At 49.7% G+C, this 21,683-nt stretch overlaps 1 protein-coding gene across 1 annotated transcript; it reads left to right on the forward strand.

The window, feature by feature from the left end:
- Window positions 1–9,132: 9,132 nt before the first annotated feature.
- Window positions 9,133–20,616, forward strand: LOC309600398 (uncharacterized protein; the record flags this gene model as incomplete). Its single annotated transcript, XM_082332734.1, has 12 exons — window positions 9,133–9,235; window positions 9,631–9,692; window positions 10,061–10,220; window positions 11,198–11,454; window positions 12,293–12,366; window positions 13,006–13,100; window positions 13,953–14,070; window positions 14,761–14,869; window positions 15,259–15,420; window positions 16,053–16,310; window positions 19,101–19,314; window positions 20,327–20,616. The coding sequence occupies 12 exons, from the start codon at window positions 9,133–9,135 to the stop codon at window positions 20,614–20,616; spliced, it is 1,902 nt and encodes a 633-aa protein (XP_082188860.1).
- Between the last annotated feature and the right edge of the window lie 1,067 nt (window positions 20,617–21,683).

Genomic DNA, 21,683 nt, shown 5'->3' on the forward strand with positions numbered 1-21,683 from the left:
AGGGGAACATGGCTTGTGAGAGGTTTCCCACCTCGGGGAGCCCTTGAAATGCCATCCTTTCCCCGAGGAAATGTTTCTGTCCTGCGTTTTGAACAAGGATTCACCATGCAAAGGGCAAGCAAACTATGGCGTAGCTACTGGGGACAGCAAGTGGGCAAACATACGGGATTTGCAGACTGATCGGAAACTGATCTTTAATTCTTCAAAGAAAGTCTACAATTCCATCAACAGTGCACAGAGATAAAGTGATATCTGTGTCATGGTCACAATACTCAGTAGTGAAATGGAGGGAGGAAAATGGGATGTCCTTTGTGACAGGAAATCAGTTTTACTGGGAAAGAAAGAGCCCAAAGACCCTCCAGGTGCCCCCTAATGCCCTCCAAAGGCCTCTCAGTACAGCCCAGAAAGTCCCAAACAGATCTGCTCCTGGTTACTCGTGGTGACCCTTTCTGTGGAAGTGAAGCTGAGCAGAGGGAGAGACCAGGCACCTACACAGCCCTGACGTGCGGAAACAGACTCCGCAACCCGTAAGGCTGTAAAGTAGGTATGTTTATTCAGCGCTGGGCAGCACGGGGGGTCATCCCGCCAAAGTCGTGCGCGCCCACGTGGTGGCTTGTCCTGGATTTATACAAGAAAGTGTTACATAGACATAAGGTTTCCCAATACGCCTATACATACGCATGACCTGTCCCCGCTTCATATTAAAATTCGCCCCCAGAGGTCGTTTCCATAAACCCCTCCCAACTGCGCTTGCGCGGTGCCTCCTGGTGGTGGTCGCGGGGGGCCGTGGGGATGAAGGCCGATGACTCTTCTTCGTCACCGCTGGTAACCCCTTGGTCATGCGCAGACTCAGTTGCTCCTTGGCTCTTGTCCAAACTGCAGGGTCGGTTTCAGCTGGTTTTTAGGACAAGTTGCTGTTCTTATCAGGAACTGTCCTTCGCTGAGAGATTGCAAGACTCCTTACTTCAACAGTTTTTTGTAGAATAGTTACAACTTTTATAGTTACACTCTAAAGCCCCTTTTCAGTCCCCCCTTTTCTATACAGTTAGTAAATTCTTTTACTATATCCTATTTTAATATAATGTTTCTTTATCTAATATCTTCTCAAAATATTTGTTAGATTCTAGTTTTCGTCGAAGTTGGTTCTTCTTCCATTCGCTGTAGGAACGCCCTGTGCTCTGGAAAAGCCACCAAGCACACCGAATTATTACACACAGAGCCATAGACCGAATTACAACTATAATTGTCACAATAAACAATTGTTTCAACCATGCCGAGTTTGGTAACCAAGATGTTAGTTTTTCTATTAAGTCACTAAATCCCCAAGATGTGTTATCTTGGGCCACTTCATGCAAGATTTTGGTTTTTTCCCAAATTTGAGATAAATCTTTTTCAGTCCTCTTGTCTTGGTTGACATAGGTACAGCGATGTTCACCAATAACTGTACACAAACCTCCTTCTTTAGCAAAAAGCAAATCCAGCCCTAGGCTGTTTTGAAGTGTGACTTGTCTTAAGGAAGAAATTTCTTTCTGTAGAGCCGTGAGTGCATCAGCTGTAGCATTATTAATAATTTCCATTGTAGCTGAAATGTTAACTAAGGCCTTTTCTAATTCACTAACTCCTAACCATGGAAGAAACCACCTCGCAAAGCTATGAAACCTGGTTGGCCTTGTTATTAAAGGGTTCAGTTTTCTTTTGATGGGTTACAGGTTTCATATAGGTGCGTAATAGGCCAAGCGTGCGTAAACTGGTTACGTCTTGTGCAATAGTAACGATAGGAACTATGGTCCCTACAGCACATTGGCCCTTCCACCCTAAAGGCAATACCTTATATCCCCACTTTCCACAGATCCAATACCATCCCTGACCTACAGGAGTCGGCCAGCCTTTGGGGACATTGCTGGTGTTTTTCCGAGTCTGCTTGCTATTCCACATATTTGCACCTCCATACTTGATGTAACTAGTGCAACTGGAGTAGGCCCCAACAAAACTCGAAATTCTACAATGTCTGCCTGTGCTATTCCCTCCCGTATTCTGGGTGGTGGTTTCTAGGTAGCACCTCTGGACACAAGGTACTCCTTCAGTCTCGTTCCAGAGTAGGCTTAAATCTATCTGCCATTCGAGATTCCTTTTTGGTATCGCTGTATGCTCGGAGAGGGATAAGGCATTAGCTATCTCCGAAAAACTGGGAAAAATGGTAGCGACCACGGGGTGGCCATGTCTTGTGTTTGTGGGCAGGTGTGAGCAAATCCAGCGGTCAGACCAATTTATGGCGCTAGCAATTTTGTCATGTAGCTGCAAAAAGGTATTACTCTCCCATGCCCCCAGTCTTCCTAATAGGCTTACAATCAGCGTCGTGACAAGGTAAGCTTTCCTTGCTGTACTTGCGCGAGGTAAGGAGCACCTGGAAAGGTCCTTCCCACTGTGGCTCCAAGGTTCTTTCTGCAAAAGACCTTATATAGACATAATCTCCAGGTTGGATGTTATGTACAGGTCCATCTAAACCTCTACTTTGAGTCCCAACCACATGTTTCTCAATTTTGTTGAGTTGTTTGCTTAATACTACCATGTAAGAGGTTATAATTTCATCCCCAGCCTGTGTGGACATCCCTTTCTGTATTCCATAGGGTCGTCCATATAAGATTTCAAAAGGGCTCAGTTCTTCCTTTGCTCTTGGCCTGGTTCGTATGCGCAGGAGAGCCAAAGGGAAAGACTGAGGCCAAGCTAGGTTATTCTCCTGTCCCAATTTCACAATCTGCTGTTTGATTAAGTGGTTCATTTTTCTACTTGGCCGCTCGACTGAGGGCAATATGTGGTGTGAAGCTGCCGATCTATACTCAAATGGTGGCTAATTTGTTGTACTACCTTTGAGATAAAATGCCGTCCTCTGTCAGAGGATACGGTTGCTGGAACCCCAAAACGTGGTATTATCTCTTGCATTAATATTCTAGTTACCTCCCGAGCCTTGGCTGTCCTGGTAGGGAATGCTTCTGGCCAACCTGAAAAAGTGTCAGTTAATACTAGCAAATACCTATAACCCCCTTATCTGGGGAGTTTCGAGAAATCTATCTGCCACTTTTAACCTGGAACATTTCCTTTGCTGATATTTCCAAATTTCACACGGTTTTCTACTTTTGGGTTGTTCTTTAAGCATACTTCACATCTATTAACTACAGTCTTTAGAGTCTGATATAAATTTCTAGCTGCCATTTGAGAGTTGTATAAGGCTTCAGTTCCCCAGTGAGTTTTGTTGTGCTCTGTTTTTATAAGTTACCATAATACGCTAAAGAGAACTATTATTCTGTTATCTTTCAACAGTGCCCATCCTGATGGGCTGATTTCAGCTCCTAAGTTAGTGATCAGCTTTTGATCCTTTTCATCATATTCAATTATTTCAGGCAGTGGCAAAGATTTTTCAGGATTTATACTTAATACCTCACCTTGTTCCGCAGCTCGCCTTGCCTCATAGTCAGCCAATTTATTTCCCGCTTCCCTGTCAGTGTTACCTTTCTGATGTCCTTTGCAGTGCATAATTGCCACTGCTGATGGAAGTTGTACAGCATAAATTGTATCAGCTTGTTTTATACTTTTCCCTTGAGCAGTCAAGAGTCCTCATTCCTTCCAAATTGCTCCATGGGCGTGGACTACACCAAAGGCATATTTTGAATCCGTCCATTTACTCGCAGCCCTTCGGCCAGCTCAGTTATTTCAGCTCGTTGTGCAGATGTGCCCTTAGGGAGTGACTTTGCTTCCACCAGTTGGTCTGTGGTGGTTACAGCATATCCTGCCATTCGAACTCCATTCTTTACAGAACTGCTCCCATCAGTATACCACGTTCGGTCGGCTTCCTCCAGCGGCTCCTCCTTCAAGTTTGGTCTGCTTGCATATACGGTTTCAATAGTTTATAATATAAATAATATACAATCATGCACGACAGTCTCCATTTCCTGTTTATCACTTAAAAAGGAAGCAGGGTTGATAATTGTAGCTGTGTCTATATCATCCTGTTCCATCAAAACTGCTTGATATTTCAAGAATCTTGATGTTGAAAGCCAGTGTCCCCCTTTTTGTTCTAAAACGGAGGTTACACAATCGTCTTTTGTCCCAAAGTCAATTTTCGAGTTTCCTGGATAATCAAAACAACGGCGGCCACTGCCCGAAGGCATCCCGGCCATCTTTTGCTTACTTCATCCAATTGTTTAAAGAAGTATGCTACAGCTCGTTTATAAGGACCCAGCTTCTGGGCCAGAATTCCCAGAGCCACCCCTTGCCTTTACATCTGGTAGGTCCAAAGCTGGAGCCTTCATTAGCTCCAATTTCAGTTCCTTGCAACCATAATCAGCACCAACCTGTCATTCCCAAAAAGGTTCGAGGCTCTTTTACCATGGTCGGTCCTGGAGTCCTGCAGATAGCTTCCTTTCGGTCATTCCCGAGCTGTCTTTGTCCCTTAGAAATCACGAATCCCAGGCATATCACTTCCTTCTTCAGGATTTGGGCTTTCTGTAATGAGACTCGATAACCACTTGATCCCAGAAAATTCAACAAGCTCACAGTCCGTTCCGTACACTTTTCATCCTTTTCTGTGGCTACTAAGATATCATCCACATATTGCAAAAGAATCCCATTTCCTGGGGGCCTCTCCCAGGTCTCTAATTCCTTAGCTAATTGATTTCTAATAATGGTAGGGCTATTTTTAAATCCTTGGGGTAGCACTGTCCAGGTCAGCTGGGTTTTTCATCCTGTATCAGGGTTTTCCCATTCAAAGGCAAATAAATTGTGGCTTTCTGGAGCCAAGGTAAGGCAAAAGAATGCATCCTTTAAATCTAATACAGTAAACCAGTCATAGGTTTCTTTTAAACTAGTCAGCAGAGGATATGGGTTTGCCACTACCGGATACAAATCTTCACCTATTTGATTTATTGCCCGCAAATCTTGCGCCAATCAGTAAGTTTTGCCATCAGGCTTTTTGACAGGCAGAATGGGAGTGTGATATTCTGAAGAGCATTCAATTAATAGTCCAAATTTTATAAACTCTTCTATAATACTTTCTACCCCTCACCTATCTTCCAATTTCAAGGGGTATTGCTTTAACCAAACTTAAAATTTCAATGTGATTTTCATCTGATATTTTAAATTCAATTTCCCCATTTCTAAATTTTATTTTGGCATTTAGTTGTTCTAATAGGTCCCTCCCCAGTAATGGTCTAGGAGCCTCAGGCAGGTAGAGAAATTTGTGAATCCCCACACTCTTCCCAATTCTAAATTTTAATGGTCTCAAGAAAAAGCCTTTTCAACCTGTCCAGTTGCTCTCACATCATTAACATTTTGTTTAACAAGGTTTGATTCAATACAGAGAATGTGGCACCTGTGTCCATTAAAAATTCTACAGGTTTCTCTTCTTTCCCTAGCTGAACTTTTACCAAGGGTTCCGCGAGGGAGGATTCCCCTGGTCCCCGTCAATCATTCTCTTGTACTTCTGCCACAGTCTTCCAATTACCTGTCTGCTGGGGGCATTCTTTTTCCAGTGTCTGAACCCTTTACAATAAGCACATATATGATTATATCTCGAACTAACCCTTCCTCTACTGTTCAGTCCTCTCCCTATTTGCCCAGTTCCTCCTGTTTGCATTCTTTCCAAATTTTGCTGAGCTAACGCAGCCACTATCTCTTTTCCCAGTTTCCTTCTGTCCTCCCCCTCCCTATTCCGATATACTCTCCACGCTTCCTCCAGTGACTTTCTAAATTCCTTATATCTGGTTCCTTAAGTTTCCAAAGTTTCCTTCTGATATCGTTAGTGGATTGTCCCAAAACCAGATACACCAACTGCTGCGTGGCAGCTTCTGACTCCGGTTCCATAGTAATAAACCTTCTCACAGCAGCCCGTAAGCGATCTAAAAGCTCCGTGGGCGTTTCAGTCTGCCCCTGCTTGATAGCATCCAGAGCAGACAGTTAACTGCCTTTGGGCTACGTGAGCTCGGGCTGCCTTTAATACAAGCTGCTTCTCAGTTTCAGTCATAGCATCTAATATAAGATCCACATCTTTCCAATCCGTGTCCAAATTCTTAGTAATCCACTCAAACCTTTTCGCAATCCCACTTGGGTCCTCCCCGTACCCCTTAACTGCATCCTTCCACTTCTCCACATCATCCATCTGGAAAGGCACTTTTCTTCCACCTTTCTACGTTTCTCTTTCACCTTCAAACACCTCTGTCCAATGCTACATGCTGAACAACACCGCTTCAAGTTCCCTAACTCTTTCTGATTTTTCTTTTCCAAAGCCAACACCATGGGATCCTGGGGAGCAAAATTAAAACCACAATCTTTCTGCCACTCAGGGTGATTTTGGAGGGTGAAAAACATGTCTGCATACATAGCTTCGTCCCATTTTCCCTCCCTCCTTAAAAATAACAGGAGTTGCAGCAAGACATTATACTTCATCATCTAATTTATACAATGGCCATCACTGATTACAATGCTTAATTAGAGTTTTCTTATTCACATTTCCTCCAGGAGGACCCCCTATGTCCCTCCAGCGATATAAAATACAACCAATGGAGATTTCTTTGATATCTCTTTACTTTGCTGGGACCCTCCCATCTTATTGGTCCTGTTCTCTCCTGTATTCCCACAGTATCTTAACAGTTAGTTCCACGGGCCACACTTTACCACTTAGAGGGTTACAGAGTTACTGTTTTACATCCTTACAACCTTTTTCTTTCGCTTCGTCCGTCTCCAGCCGTTTCCCCCGCGGGACAACGAAACTGCGGACCAGGACTCCGCACTCACTTCACAGCAATGCTGTGTCTCAAACACACATACACACAAATTTTCATACAATACATACAACACATACAACACATACATATAAGATATGCAATACCCGGGTAAATGAATTATCGCTCCAGTTGATATCCCTTCAGCAGCTGCAAAGATTTAAATAATTTTTGTGAGAGGTCTGCTTACCCTTCTCCTGCTTCTTACACAGTCATTAGCAGGTCCGTCCTGGCTCCCGACACCGGGATGCAGCGGTGACCTCAGATTTGCTCGATCTACCCCCAAGATCGCTAGCGGCCGCTCCATCGGCCAGCAGATCTCTTTGGCCGCTCCATCGGCCAGGGTACCCTCCTCCCCTATGGGGACTGTGCTGCACGCCAGACGTCTCTGCGCGGTTTACAGCAGCCCCGGCCAAGCGTACGACTTACTGGCCCTTCTTGTAAAACATACCGTTTAATCCGCGGCTTCAGGAGGTTGTTGTCTGCTCCCGCGGTGAGCGGCTGGCAGCGGAGGCTCCTCCGAGGAAGATGCTCGGGGCGCGGCCAGGAGCGTCCGCTCCGCAGTCGGTCCTGCAGTCGAGCAGAGACTCTGCTGCCTGGCTCGCCGAACTGACGTGCGGAAACAGACTCCACAACCCGTAAGGCTGTAAAGTAGGTATGTTTATTCAGCGCTGGGCAGCACGGGGGGTCATCCCGCCAAAGTCGTGCACGCCCACGTGGTGGCTTGTCCTGGATTTATACAAGAAAGTGTTACATAGACATAAGGTTTCCCAATACGCCTATACATATGCATGACCTGTCCCCGCTTCGTATTAAAATTAGCCCCCAGAGGTCGTTTCCATAAACCCCTCCCAACTGCGCTTGCGCGGTGCCTCCTGGTGGTGGTCGCGGGGGGCCGTGGGGATGAAGGCCGATGACTCCTCTTCGTCACCGCTGGTAACCCCTTGGTCTTGCGCAGACTCAGTTGCTCCTTGACTCTTGTCCAAACTGCAGGGTCGGTTTCAGCTGGTTTTTAGGACAAGGTGCTGTTCTTATCAGGAACTGTCCTTCGCTGAGCGATTGCAAGTCTCCTTACTTCAATAGTTTTTTGTAGAATAGTTACAACTTCTATAGTTACACTCTAAAGCCCCTTTTCGCCTGAAGCTCTTCTCCAAGCAGCAGGAGATGTGTGCACAGCTTTGTGATCCCTCGGTCAGCTCGGGGGATGCGGGCCCTGCTTCTCGATAAAATAAACGTGTTAAATAAAGAGCCTGTACTCAAGCTGAAGGTTTGGGAGGGAAACATGGCTTGTGAGAGGTTTCCCACCTGAGGGAGCCCTTGAAACACCGTCTCTTTCCCAAAGAAATGTTTCTGTCCTGCTTTTTGAAGAAGAATTCAGCACGCCACGGGCAAGCAAACTATGGCATAGCTGCCAGGGCCAGCCAGTGGGCAAATCTGAGCATCAAACAGCTGGGCCGTCGGAAAAGGGAGCTGAAGCATTTTGTGAGAGGTACCTACTGGGGGGAGCACCGCCAGACGACAAGCTACCAGCTAGAGCCAGGCCAGCTGGAACTCCCTCTGCCACCTAGTCCTGCCTCCAGACACCACATACAGGATTTTCAAACAGTGAAACTGATCTTGAATGCTTCAAAGACAGTCTGCAATTCCATCAACAATGCACAGAGATGAAGTGATATCTGTGTCGTGGTCGCAATACTCAGTACTGAACAGGAGGGAGGAAAATGGGATGTCCTTTATGGTGCAAGCACCACCGGTTTAGTTGGAAAAAAAGAGGTGGCCCTGCTTGAGCAGGAGGGTTGGAAGAGATGAGCTCCAGAGGTCCCTTCCGACCTCAAACAGTGCATGATTGTGTGACTCTGTGCCCCGTTTCCGTCATTTGGTGGCATCTCGGAGGCTCTCCCTGCCCCAGGCCCTCCTCGGGGAGCGAGGATTGGGTGTGTGTTTTAGGGAGCAGCCCCCTTCTCGCTGCAGGACCACACCTGGCCGGGTCAGAGGGCGTGGGGGTGATGTGGGGGCGTCCCTCTGTGACGCCAGCCCATGTCACAGAGCCCCTCCTCATCATAACCCCGCACACCGGACCCTGCCTTCACTCCCCTGCGAGGCCTCGGCGAGCTCTCATATCCAGGGGACGGGAGAAGTCTCTCCTGTACCTCAGAGACGCAGAGGACACAGGGAGGCGGTGGGACAGCTGTTTCACAGAATCATAGAATCATAGCGAGAATCATAGAATCATCGTTAAGGTTGGAAAAGACCCAAGATCATCGAGTCACAGGCGAGGACATCGGAGAGGGGGTGTTTCCCAGTAGGAGACATCCAGATCCTTCCCCGGCAGCCTCACGTGCTGACCCAGAGCAAGAACATGACAAACCTGGAAGCGCTGATCACCAGCATCGAGCTCTGCAGCAAGGCTGACAGCTGCGGCACGGTCACGTTTCCCACCCTCAAGAAGCTTTCTGTCAACGGTAAGGCCTTTGGGAGCTCTCTGATGAGCGGCACTGCAGGCAAGATGAACAGCAGGAATTGCTGTGGGAGGTGGGGTTCGTCCCTGCGGGAGAGGCCCCGAAGGACACCCTGAGCCCTGCAGAGTCCGGTGCACGCAGCACCCTGCCCTTGCCGTGGTGGAAGTCCCACGGACGGGTTTCCCTCAGCAGGGGCTCGCACTCAGGGATCTGGCTCCGACGGGAAAGATGTCCTGTTGGAAGGCGGCTGAGGCCAGTCAAAGATTCGGCCCGGGTCACAGATAGATGTGAGGCGTGTTGGAGCACACTTGCATCTGCCGTCTCCTTGTCTACGGGCGTGCTGATGGGCCGTGAGCTGGCTGACTTAGAGCTTGATGTGTCTTTCCCTTGCTTTCCAGATGTCGTTGCTATTTGGAGGAGTGTGTCTAAGCATGTTCGGGAACAGCTCCTGCAGACAAAGGTGGGATCCTACCCTGACCTCCCCTCGCCCAGGTGGCTTCAGGGCTCCCGGCAGCCCTGTGCCCGCAAGTGCCGTTGTTCTTCCCAGAACTGCATTGCGATTTACAGATTTGCCACAAATGTGCCAAAGACCAGCTCCTCTGTAACCTGAGAGACATAAAATAAATAAGTAAAATTTTTAAAAAAGTAACATAAGAGATATATTTCATATATATACAACATATAAATACAGAAATAAAAATCTGGTTGAGGTGCGTAAGTGTTGTGCACCAGGAGACGGCAGGGCACGAGGCACCCCCCTTGCAAGCTCTCACAAGTCCTCACGCTGTTTTTCAACCTACGAATGCTTGCCCTTCTCTTCTTTTCCAGCCTCAGGCTGTCAGCATAGCAGGACTGGGGACATTTCATATTCAAAAATGGCTCTCTCTTGAAAATGGCAAGGTGCTCACGTTTCAGAGACCTCTGCTTTCGCTGTCCGGGACTGTTGCACGGATCCGTGAGCTGCGCCATGCTTCTGTACCTGTTCCTGGTAAGAAGAGCAATGAAGGTCTTTGTTTTCCCCTACATCCGTACGTTTGGGGTTTACGCTGGTTGCTGTTCAGAAGTGATGATGGACGCATCAGAGGCCTTCAGAAGGCCCTGAGAACAACCTGTGTGGGATGACACAAACAGCCCACCGAGTCGCAATGCCTAGAAAGAGACCGTTTCTTTGGACAAGTTTTTATTAAGGCTGTACAAAATTAGACCGTCTCTCCGTGATCTGCTTTAGCAACTGCTTTGTGCCAGCTGTATTTATTGATTTGCAGGATGCCTGCTGGCTGACGGTCGTTTACGGGAATCGTTTACCATAAAGCCGTTGAAATGATGCCGCTACTTTGTTCTCGCACCGCACCGCACCTTGTTGAGACAAATGTCCGCAGACCCTTAGGGCTACTTTTATGCAGAGAAGTGGGTCAAAGTGGGCTGTAGAGAGCCTTGAACGAGAAACGGAAATGAGAGCTAGCACAGAAACCTGCCGATGGCCAGATTTGCTGCCATTTCCGACCACTGCTGCTGTTGCTGTATCTGCAGCATGCCATCGATGGGGCCTGTGCAGCACTAAGAGCTTGGTGGCTTATTTGTGTTTATATCCAAGTCTGCCCAGTCCAGGAGTGCGCTCCGTGGCCCGGCACCCTCTGCTCTTCCCATGGGAACCAGCCTCATTCTTCCCACCTCGTCCCGCCCTCCCGCGCAGTGTGGACACGTATGGCCGAGGTCCTTGGACACAGATGGCCGAGGTCCTTGGCTCCTCTTTCTGTTCAGGGCATTACGGCTGCGGCTTGGCACATCCGGTCATGGAGTGATTTGACATTAACTTGAGGAGGGGCCTGTGCCAGCTCCTTTAAGGAGCTGCACCAGGTGGTTAGACCAGAGGGTGCTATAGCAATGTATTTTACCTGAGAGCTGCTGGCACTTTAGAGTCTGCTCAACTGCTGTCTGAGTTACACTCTTCCTCCTCTATTCCAGATGAGATGAAGAAAGTGTCAGTGAGCTACAAGAAGATCCTCTCGGACATGCCCTATTCTGAGGAAGTCGTGCAGAACTGTATGCAGGAGACCCTGAGCTTTTTCTACTTCATCCTAAGAAACAGAGGGGACACGAACTTCATTTTAGAGGATGTCGGCACTCTTGCTATCCGGGGGAAAAAAGTGACAATGGCATTTTGCGAAGACTTGTTGCTAAGCCTCAACAAGTCTACCTACGTGGTGGAGAAGTTGTTCGCTGTAAGTTTATTGTTTTCCAGTGCTACTTCGAGTGGGTTTGCCATCCCATCAAAGGACTGGGGGAACTGAGCCCTGCTGGCCAGCTGTAACCTGCTGGGTCACTTGGGCTAGGCATGGTCTGTAGCAATGAAAGCTTTCTGTAGTTTCCTTCTTTTCTTTGCTGTGGCTCAAGGGTGCTGGGAAGGTATGCAGTACTACTTTGGCTGGGCAAGGGAAAGCCCTGGAAGGGCCTTGCTGTAAATAGGAAAGAGGCCAAAGCAATGGCAGGGGTGATGATGTTCACCCCAGGCTTCGGTCATGAGGCTGAGGCGCAGAGACACCAAGGCCTTGCTGAGACCAGCCCCTTGTGGCTGCTGGTACGCTACTGGTGCCGTTCTCCTGGCCTGACGGAAGAGAAGGAGCCGGTGGCTGGGTTCTTCCACGCTGCAGAGGCATGCAGACTCTTTGGAAGTCTCTGGAAGGACTCGGGGGATACAACCGGCTTGGAACCATTTGCTCTCGGTTCAGCACTAGTTAAAGCAAGCCACCTCATGGCAACCAGCAGCCAGGCACCCAGGCTCGTAATGGGCCTTCCCTTGTGTTTGCCTCCATCGACTTCTTCCCTGGTAAACAAGGAGTCTCCTGCCTGACGCCATCAACTCTTGTCCTTGCAAAAAGGCTGGCGACGTTCCCTCGCCCTAGCAGATGATGCTCTGTGCAGCTTCTTTAAGCAAGGGGCTGAAGCGCTTGGCCAGAAGTTTGCTGAGAGGCCTCTAATGCTTGGAGCTATGGAAAGGCCCTTGTGAGCATTGAGTTCATTTCCCCGGAGTCACGGCAGATGTTTCTGTCCCTGTTGCAGAAGAAATGGGTCATATCGGACAAAGAAGTCGCTCTCTCTCCGAGCTCTTTTGGCCGTGTCTACCAGTTTCCTCAGTGAGTATATTTGTTTCTGCAGCCCTTGCCTGACCAAACACAGATGTGCTGAGCTCGTGTTTGGCTGTGCTCTGTCAAATGACTGCTTTGCAGTGAATGTCATCCTTGCTTTTGCTTAGTCTGGAGTTACGCATCCTCCGTTACTGATTGTGGTTCGCATTTTGCCATTACTCCCATCAGAGGGAACTGGTTTGCTAGGCAGAGGAATTTAGGCAACCCTCCTGACATTTCATCTGCTCATTCTCTTTCCATTGGTAGAGACTGCCCAAACATTTAACAGAAGGAAGATCCTGATATTTCCGTTGTTTTGAATATAACATGGAAAGCTTCTCTTAGAGGGTGGATCAAAGAGCAGATGCATGCAGGTCCTCTGTCTGTGATGTTTCCGTGCCTTCTGTGAAACTCACGTAAATCAAAGTATCTCCGAAACGCCTTCTGGGCTCACGATGGCACAGGAGGACTGAGGCAAAAAAGCAAAGCCTCTGTCTAGCAAGGGGCTGCTGAGCCGTTCCTGAAGCCGGCACTGCTCGGTGGTTCCCTTAATAGCCTAGGACGTGGGGCTGACTCTGTAGAGATACCTTGACGTTCATCTGGCAAAGAAGTCCTTTTCTCAGAATGGTGCCTTCTTCCTGTCTGCAGGTTTGAGATGAAGGCAGTGCCTCGAAGAGCCTCTCTCACAGACGAAGGCATACTTGCAGAATTCGAGAGTGCTTTGAGCAGCATGGGAATATCAGGTGATGTTAGTGACTGATTCCTGGCCTTTGTGCCTTTGCCCGTCTTCGTTACCAGTGGGTGTTTGGGGCCCAGGCTACAACAGATGCCTGGGATGGCAGAGGCACCCTGCGTGCCTCTATTTACCCCTCCTGGTAAATCTCAAGGGACTCATTTTGGAGCAAGATCCCAGGAGGGCTCAGCACCACCAACTGCAGTTGAGGGTGCTGAAGTATGTTTTGCCCCTGCGCTCCATGCCCTGGAGCGTTCCTCTTCCATTTTGCGAGCTTGTTTGTGCAGGAGGGAGTAAATGTTTGGGCAAGTCCATCGGCACTGTGAATTACAAACTCTGCCTTGAGTTGTGGGAGACTGGGGGGTTGGGCTGTCTCTCGGAATCACCGCGGTGTGATTCGATGAGAAATACCCTGTTGAGAACAACTGTGCAAAGGTTGCTAAGCTGTGCCGAGACCTCGCTTCTCTTTTGAAGCTCGGAAGTCTAGCTCCTTGCCCTAAATTCCTCAGGGACATCAGAGCTATAATGTGTTTGAGTTGAATGCGCCATGATAGCAAATTTTTGTATACCGAACACGTATGCAACGCCAAGAAATTGTTCCCCCAAAAGAGACTGTTAAGCGCCAAGGTCTGTCTCCCCCTGAAAGCAGAGGCGGGAGAAAATTCCGACCGAAAAGAATAATGTGGCTCTCGAGGGTTGACCAGGACCAAGGGCTGGTGTCAGGAAGGGCTTAAGATCTCCCTCCAAGAAAACAGGTCTCCGAAGGAATCCCAGTGAGGCCTCAAACAGCTTCTAACATCGCAGAGCAGATCTGTGCCTCCCCCTGCCTGCTCTGAGAGGTTTTCTCCTTTCATGCTTGCAGCGGCTGTTCATCGCACTTTACACCGCCTGCGAAGGGGCCTTTGTCCAAACCATTTAGCCAGAGCCAAGATGGAGGAAGAAGCAGAGGAGGAGACAGAGGGAACAGAGCCTCATGGCAGGTGAGACTCTGAAAGGACTCGATTTAGAGTGGCGTTGTGCTCTAGTGATGGTGCGGGATGTTTTATAGGCTCATACAATAACAGAGGTTGGAAGGGCTCTCGGGAGGTCCTAGTCCAACCAGCTGCTCCAAGCAGAGTCAGCTATGAGCTGAGGCCAGACCAGGTTACTCAGGACTCTCTCCAGTCTTGTCTTCAAAGCCTTCAGGGACGGAGCCTGCCCAGTTTCTCTCTGAGAAACCTGTGTCCCTGTTTCCTTTGGACCCGGTGTTTGCATTAGCTCAGCAGGGCTGTTAACACACGTCACCACACAGTGCATTTCCTTGCTGGATGGCAAGTCCCACAGTAGTTGGGGCTGCTGTGCAGTGGTCAGTGTAATGGCCAGGAGGGGGATACCAGTATCTCCAGGTGCCCGTCATTGCTCAGGATGCAAATCCTCTTGCTGTTCCATCAAGAGGGCCACATCGGGCTGCGCGTCCCGGAGCCTTCCTTATGGGAAAAGCTCATCTCCTTGATTTCCTTGGTGGCGCATGTGAGCATTATATCTCAGGGTTATCCCTGTCTCTGTGGAGGGGAAGACAGCTGGGTGAAGAGAGCTCGCTCTGCTGCCAAAGCAGGTGAGCAGCGTGAGCACAGGATGGAGAAGGAACTGTTCCTGCGCTCATACCCCCTCACCCCGGCGTGTATTTTCAGACTGTTGGCACAACGTGCAGGCACAGAAGGAAGGCAGCACAACGAAACTCCTTTCGAGAGCCCTGAATTGCCATCGCCTGCTTCCGAAGAACAGAGTCAGATGGGACAGGTACGTGATATGGATTGAGGCAATTGTTGTGTCACTTGGTTGTAGAACATCAAGTGGGGATATCTTAGGAGAAATAGGTGCATAAAACAATACGCAGATACCAATTCTGAGTAGATCTCTTGCTGTGGCTCCTTTTTCCAGTCAATTACCTCTTTTGGTTCATCTCAGAAAAGGAACCCTTTTGAAAAGAGCCCTTTTCAAAACGTAGCTCTTTGATGACTTGGTCATAACAGAAGGGCTTTCTGGTTGCATCTGTAAGAACTGTCTGTCGACAGGAACTGGGAAAAAAGGGAAGATGAGAGAGAGAAGAGCGTTATTTGGGGGGAGAAAAAAAAAAAGAAAAGGCAGATGAGACTAACCGCTGCTATTGCATTTCTGGGTTCCTGTAGAAAGAACAGTCTGTATTTGGGCTGAACAGCAGAAGAAAACTGGAGGCATCCATGGCCAAAAGGAAGGAGAAAGAAGAGAACAGAAAAGCAGGAGGGGTCATCTTGCCAAAATTGCCTCACCAGCAAGCTGGGAGAGAAAGCGACAAGATGCGGAGGGCCCAGGTATGGGTGTATCAACAGAGCAGCCTTCTTCTGGTTGGGGTGGCAGTGAGTTGGGACGGTCTCCAAGTCCCAGCAGCATCGCTCCCTCCAAAGAGCAGGGCGGGTGGCTGTGGTTTGCGTTCTCGCCTGCTTGCTGCTGTGAGGGAGGAATTGCCAGTAGAGGCCAAGGGGCAAAACGAGCAGACGGCCAGGGCATCAGTGGGCCTGCTCCGTCCCTGGAAAGGAGGCCACCTCTGCCCAGGCGCCGGCTCTGGAGCTCGAGCAGGAGCTCTCCCAGTCACATGGCTTGAGCCAGCTCCAGCTGGCGGCGGGGAAGGAGAGAGCTGTCTCTCCAAGTAGCATGGAGAGCACTCCAGCCGTTCTTCATAAGCGTAACGGCCGACATGTTAGACCCCAACTCTCGATTCTCCAAGAAGCACATCTGTTGTCATGTAAAGTACCAGTGTGAGCAGGGAGGATGTGATCGAGGGCTTGACTAACGGGGAGCCAGAAGTGGTCTTGGAGCATGGTTTCCAATGACGCCGTTGGAGAAATATGTATTCATTCTTTTTGCTCCACCTGTGGCAAGACCAGCTTCTCCCTTTTTGAAAGCAACTCGGGCCACAGATCTCTGTCATTTGTCTGCCTTGCAGCTGCCCGAGGAGGAAGAAGATAGCCTCAGCTTCCCGGAGACCACCTCTGGTACAGAAGAGGGTCTACAAACGGCAGAGGCTTGGACTCAGGCGAGGAAGCAGTTTCGAAATGAGCTGGAAAGCTTAGGGAACATTGAAAAATGGCTGGCTCACAAACCTTCCCTCAGCAATCGAGAGCAAAGATGCTGGCAAAGAATAAAGGCACGCAGAGCAGAGAGGATGGCTGCTGTCAAATCAGCCGTGACCGACAGCCTGGACGTAAGTATAGAGGTGCATGGGAAATAGCGTCTGCGGTGAAATCCGTAGAGTGCCGCTACTTTACCGCAGCTGGTGCCACGTTGACGGGCACGGTGATCCTGGATAATGGCGATCTCAGGGGGGTATTTTCTAATCCTTTTCAGCGCTCACCACCAAAGAGCAGCCCACCCCGGAAGAAGGGTGGCATTCCCCTTGTTTGTGCACCATACCCCCAGGCTCTGGTCACGCTGCATAACCTCCTGCACAAACAGCAGCTGAAGATGGTGGATGTATTCAAGAAGGCTGGTATGGAGGGTAAGAAGATCACGAGAGCAGAATTCATCGGAGTCATCCAGGAGGTACGTAGGGAGCAGAAGAATAACAAACAGCTGCAACTCTGCCCTATTTTCCTGCATGCCAACCCAGAGCAAATGGAAGAGCTTCAGCAAGGGGCGTTTTCGCTTGCCTCACTCTCAGAGAATGGCTCCCACAACCTGTGCAAAGGTGAAGGGCATAGGGAAGGGAAAGCTGCAGAGATGCCCCTAGAGCAAGTCCCAGAAGGGAGTGAAGAAACCCCTTGCCTGACAGACTCGGAAGACAGTCACTGCTCAGTAACGTGGCTGTCGGGATCCTGCTGTAGACCCTGAACTGGCATCGAGTTGCCCAGTGCTGATTCTTGGTCTTTCCCCCACCAGGCTCCTACATCTCCCCACTGCACTGCCTTTCAGTACGTGTTTGCACAGCACGGCTCGCGCTGGGCCTCACTTTCCACAGGCCGCAGCATTAACAGAGCTGTGAAGAGCACGTTCAGGTTTATTAGGGTTTAGCAGTTCAGATGTTAGCTGACATTCTGGTCCAAGCCAAAATATCTTCCTGAAACCTGGGAAGATTGGCACAGTAAAAGCCGAGAGCTCTGCAGGGGGCAGCAGAAGACCGGTCAAGTTGTGAATGCTTGATAAAGCCCAGGAAACCTCAGCAGGTTGCCTTTGTGCCCTGCTTCCCTGCAAAAGCATCTGGAACAACAGCAAAGCTCGCCCCTCCTACTCTGGGGCAAGCCTTGATCTTTTGGTGATCCCACTGTCATTTTCTGTTTTGGTTGCCAGACCAAAGTTCCCATCAGCAACGAGGATCTGGAGGACGTGGTCGTCTTCTTGACTTCCTCAACACCGGGGAATTATATAAGCCTCCACGATCTGATTGAGTGTCAAAAGCAGTGGCTGGAAATGAGGAAAAGAGAATTCCAAGAGACCAAACCAGGTGAGAGGAGAGCACCAGGTTGGGAAAGCATCTCCATACAGACAGGAAATGCCAAAGTGGGTCCAGCATGTGGCTTCTTGAGTCCATTGGCCTGGAACAGAGTGGCCAGAAGGAGACTTCTAGGGAAAAGCCGAAGGATCCGGGGGTTGTGCAATACTGTAGTCAGCCCAATTGCAGGAGACAGGTTATCCAGTCTTTCAGGTTGGGATCAAAGTCTGAACACTGTGGTTTAGCCTCCTGTACTGGATTTTGTTTGCTAGCATTCATCATGCAGCCCACCCAAAGCAGACTCTTTCTCCAGCTGTTGGTGGCAGCTGGAAAACACCAATTCAGAAGAGCTTATTCTTCAGTAAGCTCTCTTGGGAGTTCCAACCAGCACAACATGCCAACCCCTTTTGTCTTAAACATGGATCAGATGCTCCTTTCTCCTACGCTCTAACGTGGCTTCTCTGGGCTTTTTGTTTGGTTGGGTTTTAATCTATCCTAGGTGTAGAAGCTCGGTTCCAAAAAGCCACCTGCAAAACTGCGACTTGTCCACCTTCTGCTGGGGACACAGCCAGACAGATGAAGCCTCGTGCTCCCACCAAGCCCGAAAGAAAGTTAATACGCTTGGAAGTTCCACCAGTCGACACCCAGCCAGAACGACGACACCTGAGCTATGATGAAATGGAAGAGATTGGAAAACTGTCAAGAGAGAGGAGACGGCAGAAGAAGGTAGCGTGTATGTGGCAGGAGAACAAGCGCACCTGCGTGCCTTGGCGAATGTGGGGTGGTTTAGAGGACAGCGCAGCAGGAAAGGAAAGGGCAAGGGGTCATTGTGCGTATTAGCTTCCCAGTAGTCCCTTGACCACATGGTGCCTTGCAGCTGAGGTGCTACAAGCCGTCTCAAACAATTAGTTTGGCTTCTGAACACTCTGGTGAGTTAACTTGTTCTGGGTAACTGGCAAGAAGAAGAAGAAGAAGGAGGAGAAGTTGAAGCAGTTGCTATGTCTGGGGACGGAGTCGTCTTCTGATGATCTAGTCGACCTATCCACCAGGCTGTGATTTGTCCCTTAAGGTGCTGATAAGCGCTTTGTCCTGTTCAGTTGTGAGGCTCAGTGCAAGACGGTCCAGTGGAAATGTAACACTCACCCCCTCACTGCCTCCCTCCCAGATGTTTTCTTTGGAGCATCTTGGGTTGGATGAACTCTGGCAGAATCCAGGGCTACCTCCTCTTGCCAACGTGCTGCCCCACAGTCACCGGCTATGGGGAGAGCCTCTGGCTCCCTGACACAATCAGAAACGAGGAGGTGACTGCAAGACTTTTTTCACCCGAGGCACCTGTGCCTGCTGTGCTGCACTCCTGCTAAGCCCGCCGGGGGGTATTTGAGGACCCAGCTCTGGACGGGAATTGCACTCCCAGAGGAGTGCCTGTCCCTGTGATCCCACTGCAGGCTGCCGACTCCTGTTTGTACACACTTTTGAGATGAAGCCCTGCCTGTAGCTTCTCTGAAGGGAAGGCAGCAACTCCAGGGCCTCACTAAATGCTAATCGGGATCTGCCCTTTGCTTGCAGAACAAAGACAGCCCGATAGAATGGAAAGAAAAGTGCCGGATGGTGAGATCTGGGGATGGCCCCGTTGATGAGCACTGCCTGCCGTCAACTTTAGAGGCTGACTTGGGAGAACTGGTTAACCGATATCGCAGGAATGCCGTCGTGAGCTATCTGAAGAGCTCCGAGCTGTGCAAAGAGCTCAGTGTTCCCATCACCGACCCAACGCTGCAGAAAGGTAAAGCAAAGACCAAGGGCCTGAGGTGAATGCACTAAATCGGACAAGTTCACGTCTCTTCCCATGACTGTTTTCTCTGTGCACTTTGTCAACAGCCCTGCTGCATCCAGGAGACAAGATCATCAGGGAGGGAGAAGACATTAGGAAGATCAGGCAGCCCGGAGGATACTACAGCACAGGACAAGCTGATGCTCTATCATCTGGCAGCACCTCCAGACCAGGAACTGCATCTGGAAGCCAGGCCAAGGAGGCGGAAAATAGGTTTGTTCAGAGAGGCCTTAAGATCAGTCCCCTCCTGCTGCCCCGCTGTGTATCACCGCTCTGCGCTCAGTCCCCATGGTGTCAGAGGCAGTACCAAGGTACTGGAGCGAACCATTAGGATGCTGCAAGGGAGCAGCAAGCGACCGTGAAGAGGCAGATCCCCTTCTCGGCTGCACAGCCGCTCCCGTGCTTTAGCTAAGTCATTGGGTTGCAGGGGTGAGCAGTTTGTGGGGTCTGGCAGGAGCCCTGCGGACCAGTTGGGACTAGCTCTGTGCTCGGAACCACAGAGGTGACAAAGCTGCTCCTCAGAGCGACCCAACACTTGTCCGAAATCCCCTCACAGAATGTCCATTCTTGTGGAAGACAGACAGGCCTGAAGAGCTGAGCTTTGGATGGCTGGAGAAGCTTTTGGAGAGAAAACAACATTGCAAAGCAGAGCACAATCTTCTTTGTTTATCTCAGTTGAAGGGTTTAGATACTACAGTGATGGGCAACGTACCAGCTTGTCAGATAGCTTCACAAGCTGGCATTTCCAGCGTCAGTCATGTCTGATAAGGACCGACACGGTCTGCTCAGGTCTGTCAGAGCTTCCCAGGGCCTGGAAGCCTGGGGAGCTGCTTCTTGTCAGGCTCACTTTTGCCCTTACTAAGAGAAGCAGTGAAACTGCCCAGAATTTCATTTCTGTAAAGCGTTCTCTTCTCTCTTATATTTTTTTTCTTATTCCCTTCCCCCCCCCCCTTTTTTTTAACAGCCATCTTCAGAGGAATAAGACGCAAAAGTCGAGCGACAATAAGTTCTGGCCTGGTCACCTCCTGGACAAGCTATGCCTTTACTTTCCTGACAAGCAGCACGACAGGGCACACGCCTTGTTCAGCTATGTTCATCCAACCAAGCCCGCCTACCGTGGCATCTAAAGCCCTGACTGCAGCTAGCTCCTCAGCGAGCCGGGACACTTGGCATCTGGAGACACTGCCTTCAAGAAGACCAACTCCACCTGAAGCTCTTCTCCAAGCAGCAGGAGATGGGTGCACAGATTTGTGATCCCTCGGTCAGCTCGGGGGATCTGGGCCCTGCTTCTGGATAAAACAAATGTGTTAAATAAAGAGCCTGTCCTCAAGCTGCAGGCGTGGGAGCTGAACCAGCCACAAAATACACTTCTCAACTGGCAGCTTTGCTGCTCTCCTGGTAACAAAAGGCCTGCGCGTTTTGTGATGGGTAACACGCCACGCTTCCTGAGCCCAGGAGCTGTAGCTGAAGCGTGTGTGAGCAGCGGGTGGTGGAGGGACACCCTGCTCGATACCCAGCCGCCAGGATCCAACCGTTCCCCAGGAGGCACCTGGCGCTGCCAGTTCCCGAGGTCTGACCCTGTCTGGTGACGGGGACGCTGGGGGCTCCATGGAGCAGCCATCTGCAAAACACGTCTGGCAGGGCTCCGATGGTCACCGAGTCGCTGAGCCTCTAGTTCAGTCCCAGGAGAGAAGATTAGATTGGTGGATCCCGGAGAAGGATTGCAGGAAGCCCAGTTACAATTGGAAAGAACAAAGCAATTGTTAATTAGTTAATGCAGATTAATGACCCCTCCGCAGGAGCCTGTCACAGCACTTGGTGCCACAATGGTCCCCTTCCCTCGTGACACCTGAAGAGTCATTGCTGGGCCAGCATTCATCAGTCATGGGGCAAGGCCAGCTCCTGCTGCCACCCTCGACGTGGCAAGTCCCCAGCTGACTTCTTGCCCGCTTTTTCCTTCAGGAATAGGATAATAATTTGGAGGGGAACATGGCTTGTGAGAGGTTTCCCACCTCGGGGAGCCCTTGAAATGCCATCCTTTCCCCGAGGAAATGTTTCTGTCCTGCGTTTTGAACAAGGATTCACCATGCAAAGGGCAAGCAAACTATGGCGTAGCTACTGGGGACAGCAAGTGGGCAAACATACGGGATTTTCAGACTGATCGGAAACTGATCTTTAATTCTGCAAAGAAAGTCTACAATTCCATCAACAGTGCACAGAGATAAAGTGATATCTGTGTCATGGTCACAATACTCCAATACTCAGTAGTGAAATGGAGGGAGGAAAATGGGATGTCCTTTGTGACAGGAAATCAGTTTTAC

Source organism: Platalea leucorodia, assembly GCF_965183815.1.
Source record: "Platalea leucorodia genome assembly, chromosome: 24".
Lineage (NCBI taxonomy): Eukaryota > Metazoa > Chordata > Aves > Pelecaniformes > Threskiornithidae > Platalea > Platalea leucorodia.